This window comes from Molossus molossus, unplaced genomic scaffold (assembly GCF_014108415.1).
Source record: "Molossus molossus isolate mMolMol1 unplaced genomic scaffold, mMolMol1.p scaffold_m16_p_15, whole genome shotgun sequence".
Taxonomy (NCBI): Eukaryota; Metazoa; Chordata; class Mammalia; order Chiroptera; family Molossidae; genus Molossus; species Molossus molossus.
Genome location: NW_023425350.1, coordinates 37,684,067 through 37,700,601, shown reverse-complemented (window position 1 = coordinate 37,700,601; position 16,535 = coordinate 37,684,067). Strand labels below are relative to the sequence as shown.

At 36.7% G+C, this 16,535-nt stretch overlaps 1 protein-coding gene and 1 pseudogene across 8 annotated transcripts in view; both read left to right on the top strand.

Moving 5' to 3' along the window:
- The window catches only part of ASB3 (ankyrin repeat and SOCS box containing 3), a 110,740-nt gene that overhangs the window by 69,919 nt on the left and 24,286 nt on the right, over positions 1-16,535 (top strand). For all 8 annotated transcript variants that reach the window (XM_036262156.1, XM_036262148.1, XM_036262154.1 and 5 more), the window contains 4 exons: positions 1,425-1,537; positions 2,115-2,250; positions 5,449-5,626; positions 7,660-7,857. In XM_036262156.1, the coding sequence (XP_036118049.1) occupies positions 1,425-1,537; positions 2,115-2,250; positions 5,449-5,626; positions 7,660-7,857 (625 nt within the window). The remainder of the gene's footprint in view (positions 1-1,424; positions 1,538-2,114; positions 2,251-5,448; positions 5,627-7,659; positions 7,858-16,535) is intronic.
- LOC118630426 lies at positions 9,287-10,499 on the top strand (annotated as a pseudogene).

Genomic DNA, 16,535 nt, shown 5'->3' with positions numbered 1-16,535 from the left:
TTTGTTGCTTTCTGTTTTATATTCTGCATATGAATGAAATCACATGGTTCATCACGTCCTTTTCTTTTTTTTGTTTATTCTCATCCGCGAATAATTTTCCATAGATTTTTTGATAGAATGGAAGGGAGTGAGAGAAAGAGAGAGGGAGAGAGAGAAGCATCAATGTAAGACACATTGATTGGTTGCCTTCCTCATGATACGCTCCCCCCTTCAGTCTGAGGGCCAATGCTCTAACTGCTGAGCCAAAACAGCCAGCATGATTCTTGTCCTTTTCCAGCTTACTTATTTTAATTAGCACAGTACTCTCTCAAGATCCATCCATGTTGCTGCAAATGGCAGTATTTCGTCCTTTCTTATGGCTGAGTAGTATTCCATTGTGTACATGTACTGCATCCTCTTTATCCAATCATCCATTGAAAGATACATGGTTGTTTCTGTTTTGGCGACCGTGCATAATGGTGCAATGAACATAGGGGTTCATGTATTCTTATGAATAAACGTTTTCAAATTTTGGGGGTAGATACCCAGGAGAGGGTTGCTGCTGTGTCATATCATAGCTCTTTTCTTAATTTCCAGATGAACCTTCATACTGTTTTCCAAAGTGGGAGACATTAGTTTCATTTACTGTGGTTAAGTAAAACGCATTTCTTTAACAACACTCTTTAGTTATCGAGTTCCTTTTTAGTTCAAATAAGCAAGTTTTTCTATATTTTTAATTTTAACAATGTTTGCTGTTTATGATGGCAAAAAGTATCTAAGATGCAGAACTTGCAGTATTGCTCTTTCAGTTGTCATTTGTGATCCAACGGTAATGATAGGAAAACTTTTAATCCTTTTGAGACTCTATCTTTTGACCTGTTTATCCCATTCTCCTCTCAATATCATTTTTTCCCCTTTATTTTTAGAGAGAGAGTGGAAGGGAGAGGGAGAGAGAGATAGAAACATCGATGAGAGAGAACATCGATTGGCAGCCTCCTGCATGCCCCCCATTGGGGATTTGGCCCACAACCTGGGCTTGTGTCCTGACCAGGAATTGAACCCTTGATGCATGCATTGACGCTCAACCACTGAGCCATACTGGCTGGGCTCCATTGCATTTTTTAACAAAATAGAAACTTAATGTCTCTGTTATCAGAGAAAATGTTTACTTTTTGCTTCCATTTCCTCTCTCTGTCTTTTAAAATACAATTGTAAATAATTTGTATGTACACAGAAAGGATGTATATATTACTGGGTTTGGGCTAAAACATCGTGATAAATGTTTTGGCCTTGTGTAGAGAGTGTGTGTTTTGATTTGTTAATAGGAATGATCACAGCATTGTGAGTTCAAGGTGAATGAGTGATGAGAACATCACCAAAGTGTCCAGTCCTACAAACGTGGCTTTCTACTGACAATAATTTATTTTTTGACTGCTATATTGCAGCTGTTGAAAATGGACGGATGGATGTGTTAAGGCTGTTGCTTCGACACGGAGCAAATGTTAATGGATCCCATTCTATGTGTGGATGGAATGCCTTACACCAGGCTACTTTTCAGGTAACTTCTGAATTTATTATTTCATCTTCATGTAAATTGTATGTTTTACCCTTTTAAAATGACAGTTCTATACAGTTTTTGCTTCCTACTTGTCTGTGATTTATGATGGTTAGTGCAGTACAGAAAAGGCAGTCTAAATGCTAATGATCATTCTGAATAAACCAACTGCTTTAGTAGTTTCAGCAGCTTTGGGTGACAGGCATTATCTAAGTTTTTCAAATGTTGATAGCATAGTTAAGAGACTATCAGAATACTTGGAATATAAATTGATAAGGAGCAATGGCTAATTTTATGTATAGCAATGTGTTTAGAAACTGTGATAACTCCTTAGTGTTTGGGTAGCAAGCTATTTTTGAAGGATTTTATAATGATTATAATTCCTAGAGATCAGTTCATCTGTGTTTAGTGGGTTTGCTAAAGGTATAGAATAATCTGATTGTTTAATACTTCTTCCCATCCAACTTTTAAAAAAAGGTTTTCCTTTAGTGAGGAAAAACCAAACCAAACAACAACAAGAAAAGAAATACCTTCAATTTTCTTTGTTTTCTCTTGTTTTTAAAATATAAATCTGCTTTAGGAAAATGCTGAGATCATAAAATTGCTTCTTAAAAGAGGAGCAAACAAGGAATGCCAGGATGACTTTGGAATCACACCTTTATTTGTGGCTGCTCAGTATGGCAAACTAGAAAGTTTGAGCATACTCATTTCATCAGGTAAGATTACTCCATTAGCCTTTGCACTTTTAAGATCATGACTTTGACTGTGGTTATCTTCCTAGGAAGAATTCTTGACCCAGATATAAATCAGGTAGTGAAATTTATGATTTTATGTTAGTGGTAAATAAGAGTACATACAAGTTGATTTATAAACCTGGTTACTAAGTGTCTATAACTAACATAATGCAATGCACAGCTACTCATTTATCTGAGGAGGAACAGAATGATCTATCACTAAAGCAGGTTTATTGGAAGGTGAATGATGGGCTGTCCTTTCTTATAGGGACCCGAGCAGTTCCAACATTCTAGGATGGAAGACTATATTAAGATTAATTAATTTGCTAGGAAGCTATTTTGTATATTAAGCCTTTGAGTTGTATGTTTTGATCAATTGTATGATTATTTAAATGGATTTATTTCAAAGCATATTTATACTTTATTATGTTGATAGCAACATAAACTTGTTAAAGCTTTCTCCTTAACAATCATTACACATTCAGCATTGTCAGATGGTGTTGGGGTGACATTCTTACTCTGTATGACATTTCTGTGACCAAAACATTTATTATGTAAGGGCTTTTAAATTTCTCCAAACACATAAGCCCTCAGAAGTGCTAGCCTGCTGGAGTGTGGATTTTAAGAGCAGAAGGGAAATACACCAGTTTTACTATCAGGCAAATTAAAAAAAAAATTAAATTACCTAAAATATAAATTTTTTAAATGCCTGTGCTTCTCATATACTTCCTATTTCACCTAGGCTTTTATGAAATTCTCTTTAAATATACAAAACAAAGTTTATTTAGGCAGCATGTATTTTCTTATTTGTAATTTCTCTTTACAAACCTTCAAATACTCAAGTTGAAGTGGGAAGCAGAACAAACATTTATTAAGTGCCAAATTAAGATGAGTCTATAAATCTTATAGTTGAGGGGAATCTCCAAAATAATTTATTATACATGTGTTTTTAGATTAAGAATCCCAGACCCTGAGTGTTTGTCTTGCCAAAGATCTAGAAAGTATTTCTTGGCAGAATCAGGACTTGGACACAGGCCTTCTGATTCATCTTCCTACTTATTCTACATTGTGTCTTCCTGAGGACTGTCCTGATTCATATTATGGCTTCCAGTCCCATAACTTCCAATTATTAGTATATAACTAAGATTTAGAATAAAATAGGTTAAACTGCACCTTAATGACTCTCCTCATGCCAAGTCTCTCCTGGGATGCTAAGTACCTAGTGTTTTGCTTTGTTCTTTTTCTTTTTCTTTTCTTTTTTTCTTCTCTCCTCTCTGAATAGTTATGAACAGCAAGTTGAAAAGGTATACAGGTATGTTTATAAAGTAACTATGTTTCTAACCCCTTAAAATGACTTTCAATGAATTGTCTGTCATTTTTTTCCAACTTTTCTACCTGTAATCTCACAGGGTCTAGTTCCTTATTCTTTCCGAAACTTTGAAATTGTCATTCAAAATGAAACATTGCTTAAAAAAAGAAAGTTAACTTCTTTTTTGAAGTCTTTTCTCAGTAATAGTGTCCACTCCTTTCTGAGGCTGATAGTAGGTGAAGCATCACCTTCTATTAAGTTAAGATTCTACTTGTCTGACATGTTCAATGTCCAGTTGGAATTTCTGAAGTTTGCATAAACTCATATTTTGCCTAGTTTTTACCCATCTCATGGCTTTGGTTTATTAAGGTATATTTATGGAACATCCTTTTAAATAAAAAATAGTTCTTCTCCCCTTGGTAATAATGATTTTCCCACTGAGCTATATTCCAGTAATTTTTATTTTTTTATCCTCACCCGAGAACATTTTTCCACTTTTTGTTCAGATAGAGTAGGAAGGTGAGAGAGGAAGAGAGAGAGAAACATCGACGTGAAAGGGACACATCAAGTGGCTGCCTCCTGCACGACCCAACCAGGGCCGGGGACAAACTGCAACCAAGGTATGTGCCCTTAGCGGAAACTGAACCCAGGTCTCTCTGGACCACAGGCTGATGCTCCAATCTCTGAGCCAAACCGGCCAGGGCTATTCCAGAAATTTTAAAATCCTCACTGTCATATAATAACATCATAGTTAGCAAATTTAACACATTAATAGTCAATGAGAAAAGTTTGGGGAAGCCTGCTATTTTCAAAACCTCTACAAATATTGAGGTCACTTTCACCATCTTTATATAGCTGGTATGTAAATAATTGATTAGATTTATGCTTTTTAAAAATCAGAAACCCATTTAAATAGATCTTTTTCTTTTTATTGGAGGCTCTGTCATGCATTGGTCATGAAGAAAATGTAATAGTCAATATTAGTATAGTCAATATTAGTTTTAAGGCATAGCCCTCATGTATGTCATCTCCACTGTAATTTTTTTCATAACACTTAGCCTGAGTTGATTGGTGGCATCTACAAAGGTTTATAATTTAGGTTTTTTTTCTAGTACTTTTCAGAAATGCTACCTTATTTGATGGTTTGCTTTTTATCTTTTTAAATGATTATTTTATTAGAACCACAGAGTGCTTGTTGAAAGAGAGATGGTAATGAAATGAATCTTTCGTTAACTAAGAATTTTGTTTTAACTTACAAAGTAATTCTAAAATATTAATAACTTATTTTCTTGCCAAAATAAAAGCAAAACAATTTAAATTATTACCAGCAAGTTAGGTAAATCAATGTTTATACAACAATATCCACTGATGGGAGGAAACTATTGTACAGTTGGCCCTTGAACAATATGAGGATCAGGGGCTCTAACAACCCCCCTCCACCCATAGTTGAAAATCTGCGTATAACTTTGACTCCCATGAAACTTGACTACTAATAGCCTACTGCTGGCCGACAGCCTTACTGATAATATTAACAGTCGATTAAAACATTTTTTGTTTTACATATTATATATTGTATTCTTACAATAAACTAAGCTAGAGAAAGAAAATGTTATTAAGAAAATCAAAAGAGAAAATGCATTGACCATATACTATATTGTATTTATTGATATCGTAACTTTACATCATCTGTTTACAAGGTGGAAAAAAAATCCACATATAATTGAACCCATGAAATTCAAACCTGTATTGTTCAAAGGTATTCTGTTCTGTGAAATCCTTATAGGGAAGTTGCTTTTAAATTTATGTTCAGTATCATTTTTTTAAAATCCCATAAATAAGGATTATCTTTTAAATGTTTTATTTTGTATTAGGTGCAAATGTCAATTGTCAAGCCTTGGACAAAGCGACTCCCTTGTTCATTGCTGCTCAAGAGGGCCACACAGAATGTGTGGAGCTTCTGCTGTCCAGTGGGGCAGATCCTAATCTCTACTGTAATGAGGACAATTGGCAGTTACCTATTCATGCAGCTGCACAAATGGGCCATACAGAGTAAGTGTTAAAAATGGAAAATAAAAATGGTCTCATAATTAAAAGGTAATAAAGAATGAGCCTTCTGGGCCAGACCCATTACCTCCAGACAAAATCCTCACTATTCTCTTCTCTACCAAACTGCTAAATGGCTAGATCCACCCCCACATCCGTTCTCCCCGCCATCCCCAGCTCCTCTTATCCCTGCACTTTCCTAGTGTAAGGCCCAGGCACGGTGGCTGGAAATGGGACAATCCTGGGGGCTTTCTCAGGGTGCTGTCTGCACTTGATTTCTCAAGCTGTGGCCATACTCTTCCGCTTTTCTCCAGTTTTATCTCAGGCATCTTTAGTTAGCTGTATGATGACCTTATTTAACTCATTTACCTTATCTCCCTGATCCCAGATAATTTTTGAGTTTGTGGCCCCTATTGGAGTCTAGTTTTTGTGTGTTCTGGGCAGTTCTCCCATCTTGAACCCTTTGCTTAGACTTCTATTCATCTAATCTCAAGTCCAAACTAGTACTTCTCCCTGCTTATATTACTCATATTATTAGCCAAAGTTCTCATGAAATTTGGGGCATTTTCTGGAGAGAGAGAGGGACTAAAAGATGGTTGGAACTCCCTGAAATTGAGGGTTCCAGGAATCTTGGAAGCTAATAATCTGATTATACGGCAGCTTATATTAGCATAAATTGGCATTGAATGAGATTTTTAAATATGTGCTTAAAGTCTTTGACTCATAATTCTGCCATTATAATTTTTTAGCTATTGTTGGTATTATTTAATTAAAAAAATGTTAGTGAAGTTGTTAGTATGTTTGCATAGTCAGAAAACAGATTCTGCAATTTGGTTATTACGCCACTAGGTGGCATGGTATTTTACAATTTCCTTAAAGATATTTGTAAGCACGTTTGTGTCTTGAGTGTTTTTCCAACCATTAAAAAAAATTAAACACATTTATTAAGTTTTAAGATATGTAACAAATTCCTTATTTTAACATAATATTTAGGTTTTAAAATTTGGTATTTTTTAAGATTTTTGATTATTTAAATATAAATCTTAAGTATGATCACATTCTGAGCTTTAAATTGATAGCAAAACCCTCTTGGGAATTTGTCCTCATTTATTCTCAATTTTGTTAATTCTCTTTGTGACTGAGGACTTTTTCTATAGACTGCCTCTAAGGTAAGTTCTATGTCTGTAAGTTCTTCAATACTATTATCATCTCAGGCCTATTTTACATAAGTATCAGAGAGAGAGGATGTACTTTGGAGTAGCCCTGCCTTTCTTTTCCCAGAAAAAGGGAGTATCTACTAGCTTTCATTATCTCTAGTTTTGTTTTTAATTTTAGAGAAATATATTAGTCCTTTCTCTCCAGCTGACTGGTTGGAGGTACGAATAGTCTAAGAACTTCTGTTTTAATGCTCTCCTTTAGAACTTTTTCTGCTTATCAACCTTTTTTTTTTTTATCCTCACCCGAGGACATTTTTCCATTTTTTGTTCAGACAGAGTGGGAGGGAGAGAGAAGAAGAGAAAGAGAGAAACATCAACGCAAAAGGGACACATCGAGTGGCCGCCACCCACACGACCAACCAGGGCCAAGGACAAACTGCAACCAAGGTATGCGCCCCTAGCGAGAACCGAACCCAGGTCTCTCTGTACCGCAGGCCAATGCTCTAACCGCTGAGCAAAACTGGCCAGGGCTCAACCAATTTTTAAAAAACATCCTCACCTGAGGATATTTTTCTATTTATCAGAGAGGGAAAGAGAGAGAAACATTAACGTGAGAGGGACACATTGACTGGTTGCCTCCTGCAGAACCCTGACCAGGGGGCCAGGGAAGAACTGCAGTGGAGGTACATGCCCTTGACTGGAATCGAACCCGCAACTCATTGGTCCGCGGGCCGACGCTCTAACTGCTGAGCCAAACTGGCCACGACCAGACTTTCATTAAATAAATCAATGGGTGACACTTAAAATGCATACTGTAGAAATGTTATCTATACTTATGTGCATATAAAAACATTAAATACTTCTGTGTTTGTGTACTTGCAGAATCTTGGACTTGCTAATACCACTTACTAACCGGGTCTGTGACACTGGGCTAGACAAAGTGAGCCCTGTTTACTCAGCAGTGTTTGGAGGGCATGAAGACTGCCTAGAAATGTTACTCCAGCATGGCTATAGCCCCGATGCCCAGATGTGCCTTGTCTTTGGATTTAGTTCTCCACTGTGTATGGCTTTCCAAAAGGAGTATGTATATTTGCTATTTTTTATTCTTTTTTTTCTATATGGACATGTATTTCCTACTGACTTTCTTTTTTTTAATCCTCACTTGAGGATATTTTTCAGTTTATCTTCAGACAGACTGGGAGGCAGAGAGAGGGAGAGAAAGGGAGATGAGAGAGAGAGAGAAACATCAATGAGAGGGACACATCAGTTGGCTGCCTCCTGCATGACTCCAACCAGGGCCAGGGACGAACTGCAACTGAGGTATGTGCCCTTGGCTGGAATCGAACTTGCGGCTCATGGGTCTGAGGGTTGACACTGTACCACTGAGCCAAACCAGCCAGGGCATCATTTTGTACACTTTAAATATCTTACAGTCTTACTTGTGAATTGTACCCCCATTAAAGATGGGGGGAAAAAGAATTAAAAATGATTATCAAATAAGACATTGACTATGTTTCAGATTATTTACTAATTGAAATTTATATTTATAAGACTTTCTATAAACCTAAAAATAAGTTTTGTAGGTATTATTGCATTTGGTGTGTAGCATTTTTTATGTGAGTTAGAGTAATTAAGTTAAAGTCTTAAAAATATTTGATAACTTGCCATGATCCTATGAAGAAATGAATTACTGCTGTTTTATTAGCTTCTGACCAATATTTGTATATAAGACTCCTAAAGTTTTAAAATACACAGTAAGAATAAGGCTATGTGTAAGGAAAGCTATGTTAAGTAATATCTGTGGTTCAGCCACTAATGGGATGAGTCGTGTAGATAGATGCTATTGTTTTTAATGATGCAAAAGAGGTTGCAGTCATACTTCAGATTTCATTGACTTTCCTGAATTCACATATGGATTGTTAATCACAATTTAATTTAAGTATTTATCAGAAGCTTATTTACTAAGCTTTTTCAGTCTTTACCATCTCTTAACATTTTGTTATGTAAAATAGTTCATTTTATTTATTCTGAATTTAAGCTTCCAGGTATATTTTATAGTCTGAATGTTTGTGGCTTTGGTTGATCCAGAGTATCTGAAACCTGCTCTGTGTAACTTTCATGATTTCATAGAAGTTCTTCTCAAGTTTTGTCTTTCTAAACACTTCAGTTTACCTTCAGTACGGCTGCTTTGATCACTTTAGTTGTTTTCATGTCTTTCTCTATTTATATCTCTCTTATATTTTATTATTAGGTCAGTCGAACTGAACTTTCGGAAATTAGATCAGAACATAATGATTTTGGATAGTTTGTATGTGTGTGTCCAATATAACGATAGTCTGTTTTTGACCTTCATCTTACCTTTAGGAGGAATGATATCTTTGTTTTTTCCAGTCACAGCAGCTAAGCTCATGCCTCATCAACTTATTAGAGTATAACATATAACACATAACATATAACATATAATACATACTTCTGTTAACCCTGAGGAACCAGATAAATAGAGCCATGTGGGACAGAGAATGTGAGGGGAGTCCTGGAGAAGAGAGGACTGGAGAAAGGGGATCCTCTAATCCTGGGTATGAGCCTCCATATGTCCCAAGCTCACCCCAAGCTTTGAATGAGCAGCACAGACCCAAATTGTTGAAAACAAGTTTTAAACTGTGACCCAAGTCTCAGCTTAACCCCGAATGGCACGTTTCATGGGACCAGACCCAGAGCAGTGTAGCAAAGGCTTTAAGAACTGAACTGACATTGGAATTACTATCTGTGGAAGGTGAAACAGAAATTGCAATCTGGCTGTTCTGTGCTACCTACAGTGGGGTCTATAGAGCATTGATCTGGGTTCCTGTTGTAACTTAAAGGGGAACTGCACAATGTCCAGAGCCCTTGATATCCTGCAAATGAAGGAGGAGGATGTCCTCAAATCCTTGCTTCAGGAACCCACTTAGGTGGCACCAGCCCTGACTTCCAAATGGAACAGTACATCTACAGAAGGAAAAGTGATGACATCTGCATCATAAATCTGAGGAGCACCTGGGAGAAGCCTTTGCTGGCAACTCCTGCATTGTTGCCACTGAAAATTTGGCAGATGTCAGTGTCATCCCGAGGCCAGCAGACTGCGCTGAACTTCGCTGCTGCCAGTGGAGCCACTGCTTCACCCCTGGAACCTTCCCTGACCGGGTCCAGGCAGCCTTCCGGGAGCCAAGACTTCTGGTGGTGACTGGTCCCAGGGCTGAGCCACCTGCCTCTCTCAGAGACATTTTATGTTGATCTGCCCACTATTCTCTGTATGTGTGACCCACACTCTCCTCTGCTGTATGTGGATGTTGCCATCCCATGCAACAACAAGGAAGCTTACTCAGTAGGTCTGATGTGGTGGATGCTCTGGCCTGGGAAGTTCTGCACATGTGTGGCACCATCTCCCGTGGACACCAGTGGAAGGTCATGTCTAATCACTGCTTCTACAGAGATCTTGAGGAGATTGAAAAGTAAGAGCCGGTGATGCTGACAAGGTTGTGACCAAGGAGGAGTTTGGGGGTGAATGCACTGCTCCAGCTCCTGAGTTCATTGCTCTTCAACCTGGGTCCTCAGACTGGTCTGAAGGCTTAGGTGTCCTCTGTGCCTGTTGAGCACTGGAGAGCCCAGCCTGACACGAAGACTGGTCTGCAGCCCCCACTGCTCAGGCCACTGAATGGGTAGGGATACCCACCGAGTGGTCTTAGGCTGCTCTTACACAAACTCAACAAAATGGAAATAAAGTTGGTGGAAATTAAGCGGTTTTAAAAAATAATTGCAGTGTGAATCTAACTAGGTTTTATGCCTGCTCGAATAAATAAACCAACAAAAATCAATATTCTTGAGAGGATTGTAACAGGACTCAGAGTCTTTACAATAACAGTTACAGTGTCCAGAATACAGTCTAAAATTACTTGGCATGTGAATAACCAGTAAAATGTGATCATTTCCCAAGAGAAAAAGCTAAAACATCAATATATTTGTTTCAAGAGGGTACCTTCTCCTAGTCCGTCTTTCTTTTTTAATTTATCTTTATTGTTGACAGCCTTCTAGTCTTTCTAATTGACTTTTCATTTACCTGGGATCCGTGGCAGTAGACTTAATTTTAATACATCTTTGCCATTTTTACCTACTTTGTGGATAATTTAATTGAAGAGAAACCTTTCCCAAGGGCTAAATCTAAAAGACGGTAGTATCATAATCCCATATGCTTGCATTTAATGTGTGTATGTAAAGGAGTTGACTTAAGTATAGCACATAGCACAATTTTTGTCACAGAGTAGAAGAATATCAAGATTAATTTTCTTCTCCCTACCATCCTTTGTTTATCTAGAAAACAATGTAAATTAAAATTTTAGTCTCTGTACTACATTGATATTAGCTAATGTCTGGCAATTAGTTTGCATGTCCATCATTGTACATGTAATGTGAAAACCATTTGATTATTTTGGGACTCTTAAAAACTTTGCTGATCAAGAAAGAAAACAGACATTCTCCTAGTAGGTTTTGTTTTAGTCTATCAAGAGGGTAATGTAGCTGGGTATTTGGAGAAAAAAATTTGTTAATTTTTTGTTATTTTTTTCAATAAATATGCATCTTAAATTTTAGATTCTCTGCAGCAGCAATTTTCAACCTTTTTCATCTCATGGCACACATAAACTACAAAAATTATGTGGCACACCAAAAAATATGTTATATTTTCTGCCAGTCCAACAAAAAAAAAAAAAATAGATATACTTCTGTTCATTCACACTGGGTGGCTATTGTGCTAGCTGTTGTCATTGTTTAATTTGACATTTTAAGGGAAAAGAGGTCAGTGCCCCTGACTAAGTAGCCAGGTATTGCATGTTTTAAAAATTTTTGTGGCACACGAGTTGAAAATCACTGTTCTACAATAACATACCTGAATTAATTAACTAGAATCCCCATTTAAAAAGCAAGGATAATTTAATATAGTTTTTATTTAAAATAACGATCATGTTCTATTGATCCTTAATGAAATAGTGTATTATTTCCTATATTCCATTTAGCAGTTATTAATGATAATTTGAGTTTCGGTCACAATAATGGTACCAGGGAAGTTGGAAAACCCCATTTTCCAAAATTAATTATTAGGTTTAGAGAGATTTAGTAATAGATAATGAGATAAGTTTAGTGGCGTAAGTTTTGAAATTTTTATAGCAACAATGTGTTGTTACAGTAATGTTAGGTGTAAGATTGTTCTATAAAAATATTTAATCAACATATTTCTTATTTTTAAAAATATTTTTATTTATTTTTTAAATCCTCACCTGAGGATATTTTTTCCATTTATCTTCAGACAGAGTGGGAGGGAGAGAGAAGAGAGACACATTGACTGGCTGCCTCCCACACAACCCTGACCATGACAACTGCAACCGAGGTATGTGTCCTTGACCAGAATTGATCCCATGACTCTTTGGTCTGCTGGCCTACGCTCTAACTGCTGATCCAAACCAAACACAGAACTTTTATTGATTTTTAGAGAAAGAGGAAGGGAGAAGGAGAGAGAGAATATCTATGTGAGAGAGAAACATTCATCTGCTGCCTCCTGCATGCATCCTGTTGGGACTGAGCTGTAACCTGGGCATGTGCCCTACCGGGAATCGAACCAGCAACCTTTTGGTGCACGGGACTATGCCCAACCACTGAGCCACACTGGCCTGGGCAACATTTAAAACAAAAAATTTATTAACTTTAGGTGTTAATGAGTTAAAAACTTTTGTTTTCTCATTTGTATATTTTTTGGTATTTCTCTGAGATGTAGATATTTAGTATTTGTGGCCCTTTTGCACTATTGGCCTGGTGTGTTTTAGTGAACTTCTGTCTGCTTTTACAAATAGTACAATTAAAATATCACAAGATAATGAAAAAAATTAATGTAAATAATGGCTGTGAGTTTTACACTTTCCTTTCTTTATTGTTTTATTCAGTTGATTTAACATTTTAGCTCAGGATTAGCATCCTGAAACATTTTTGCTGGTTATCCCTTTGAGACGATGAGCTTCCATTTGAAGCACAGTGACCTTTAGCTCCTCTCAGCACTGCAAGGCATGATGGAGAAGTGTCTCCTCCACCGCTGCACAAGAGCTTTGTCCCTCGGAGCTAAAAAGTTAACAGCTACAGTGACATGAAAGCCAGTCTTTCAAGGGCACAGTTGAGTAATTCAACTGAAATGAGAAAATATAAGAAAAAGACTCCTTTAACTAGAATGTATAAAAGAGGGAAGTTGAAAAAGTTTAGGATAATCTGAACAAATATTAGTGCCTTTTATATATGACTGTAGGAGGAGATAATAGCTTAACTAACCTGCTTTTGTCCTTCGAATTGATAGTGGTCATTGTTAGCATATTCGTTGAGTAGAAATTGTTGTGTCCTTTCTTGTCATCATATCACACATAGGTACATCTGAAAGGACCTAATGTCTTTTGTTTTCAGCAAATGGCTGAAAGCTATTCGGTAAAACTTATATGGCCTTTGATCATTCAGCTAAAAAGTTGGTTAGATATTTTGTTGTCTAATTAAGCATAAAATGCTTAAGATATTTGCCTATTTTTGTTTGTTTAAAATAAATCTTGTTAACTTGTTGAATTTTCTTTTACTGTGTTGCTTTTTAAATTTTTTTTTTCTTTATTGATTTTAGAGAGAGAAAAAGGGAGAGGGAGAGAGGTAGAAACATTGATGAGAGAGAACATCGATTGGCTGCCTCCTGCATGCCTCCCGCTGGGGATTGGGCCCACAACCTGGGCATGTGCCCTGACCAGGAATCAAACCGGTGACCTCTTGGTGCATGGGTCGATGCTAAACCACTGAGCCACACTGGCCGGACTACTGTGCTGCTTTTTGTCTGGACACTGTTTCTGTGCACATTTTCTAACTTCAAAGAGAAGAGTAATGGAAAATGTACAGGCCTAAAGATAAGGTCTAGACATTGCTTTTTAAGGTTTTAAACCTCTCCTTTTTCTCAGTATTTGATAATTTTCACTGTTATATAATGTGCAGTCTCTTAATGTGTCACACTTAGTTATTGATATTTATATTAAACAGATTAGCAGACATTTGGTCCTGTCCAAAATGTCCACTGAGGCATTTGGGTCTAAGCCAAAAGGTCCTTGAAATTAAAAAAAAAAAAAGTATTCATTTTTTTTTTTTTCCTTTAGAAAGAGAAAGGGGGAGAGAGAGAGAGAGAGAGAGAGAGAGAGAGAGAGAATAAAATGTTGATTTGTTGTTCCACTTATTTATACATTCATTGATTGGATCTTGTATGTGCCCTGACCAGGGATGGAACATACAACCTTGGTGTATTGGGATGACACTCCAATCAGCTGAACTACCTGCCAGAGCAAAAGGGTTCTTGAAATTTGGTCTTGTCTGAAATGTCCTTGGACACATTAGGTCCTCATCTAAAGGTCTTTGATAGTTGGTCCTATCCAGAATGTCCATGATTAGAAAACATCTGTGGGTTCAGATAGTCCATAATGTTTATTTATACTTTTGGTTTCATACATAAAACTACTACCTTGTTTTTTTGATCTAGTAATTGTGTTGTGGCTGTATTATCAGTAATAACCCTTCTTGCCTTGGTAGCCTAGCTGGTAACCATGTGTCTCTGTGAATGTTTTGGATAGCACCAAATGTCCTACAAGGGTTAAATAAAATGCACTGTTTTCTTCTGAATCTGTTCATGAAATTTATCATTTAACCAAAGGTTATCTAAGCCCTAGGGGCTGCTGTTGCTCAATGCCGTGTAATAATCAAGGTCACATGGAGCACTGAAGTTGCTTGCGTTTCTGGAGCTTGCACATGCATTTGAGACCTTCAGCCTTCTCAGAAGCTCAGCGCAGGCCGACAAAGTTGTATGATTCTCCAGTTTAGTATTTGCCATAATACGTAGTTTTGTTGGAAATTGGTTAATAATGTAACAGTAGGCAGTTTTATGAGTCTTTTTAGGAGTGTGCTTTTGTCTCCTCTAACATAAGGCAATATGGTAATTGGAAGACGATTAGAGGTGGGTTTTCCAAAGTGTTTTTTTTGTAGAATACTAATTCTGTAGATTGTTAATAGGTATTACATGGGATAAAATAGTTAATTAAGTTTGGGAAACAGGGCTAAGTAATGTTAAATAGCTTTCTTTCTTGAAGGGCTTCTAAGAAGTTTTCTTATGTTGGTGGTTTGTGAATTCCTAAGGTGAATGAATGAATCTACAAAAGTTTGAAAATATCGGAAACATAGGATGAACTTATGTTTACAATAATTATACTATTGTTCCTGTGTTTATAGATTTTGGGCGCATTTTGTACTCTTTATTGTGCTTATTTAAGGTTAATTGGATTATTTGATTTAATATTAGAGCTGCTTCTCAGGTATCTGGAGGTTAAAGAAAAATAGTTTAGCATATAATTTGAAAATATACCTAACGTACTGTTTAAAAATATGTTCATCCTATATTTCTTTTCCAGACTCACTCTGTACTACAGGGTTTCACAACTATTTTCATTTCGGAGTCTTTTTCTTATGGATCATTTTCAGGGACTAATGTTTCATGCATCATACTTTGGGAAACAGAGGTCTGGCCTTAAAGTCTTCTTCAATTTGACTACTTCGTGAAAGTGTTCAGTTTTCATAATAGAGGGGAGATGTTTCAGATATTTGCTCTATCATATTCACTGTCAGATTTTGGTTTGACATTGTTATCACAATTCTACCAATTACTAGCTCTATAACTAAGCTTTAAGTTTTGCATCTAGAATGGAGATAATAGATCTTATTCTTAGGGTTATTGTGAGGGTTAAGGCACATCTTTCATGTAAAAAGATTTAACATAGTGCCTAATGCAGAATAAATACTGAAACTTTGTGGTTATAGGGAATTATACACGCACATGTTTCTCTCACATTTTAGAGATGGATGGTTTATCTTTTGGCCTTGTTCTTAAATATTTCTTAGCATGAGCCACATGTCTGGGTGCTGTGTTGAAATTTTAATACGAAAGCCTCTTCTTAGTTTTGTAGTTTTTTCTAAATGGAAAATCTGTAGCACTTAATCTAATAGGGTGTATTTATGACTCACATTTACCTTTGTATTCTGTAGCAAAAGTATGTTCTAAATCATTAAGAGCCCAAGTATCTATGGTTAGGCTATTGATGGTTTCAAAGCATTAAAGATGGTTTCAGAGGGAAGAATTTAGCCAGTCCCTGAATTGCACATGTAAACACACATGCCTTGAAAGTTGCCAGGCTTCCTGAGAATTGTATTTCACGTTTGTGATGAGGCAGTGTCTTGAGTTCTCACAGTCTTCCTGCATATTTTTTGAAACGTGTTCAACAGTCTATATGTAGCTTGTCTGTTCTATGGTGGAATAAACAAGTAATAACTGCAGGCAAAAGAATGAGAACCTAGTTAAATGAGGTCGAAATGGTTGAAATAAATTGGTGATAACGGTTCAGAACCATCAGTCAGAAGTATATCCTTTAGCATTTCTTGCAGTGCAGGGAATGCTGGCAACAAATTCTCTCAGCTTTCCCGTGTTTGAAAACAGCCAGCGGGAAAAATACAAACATAGAGGGCTGTTTGCAAGAACAGTGGCCTGAATGATGGACTTCTTATCAGGAACAAATAGCAACTAGTAGACAACAAAGTTATTAATTTTTATAAAGAAATTTTAGTCCTGGCTGGTTTGGCTCAGCGGTTAGAGCGTTGGCCCAAGGACCAGAGTCTTGGGTTGA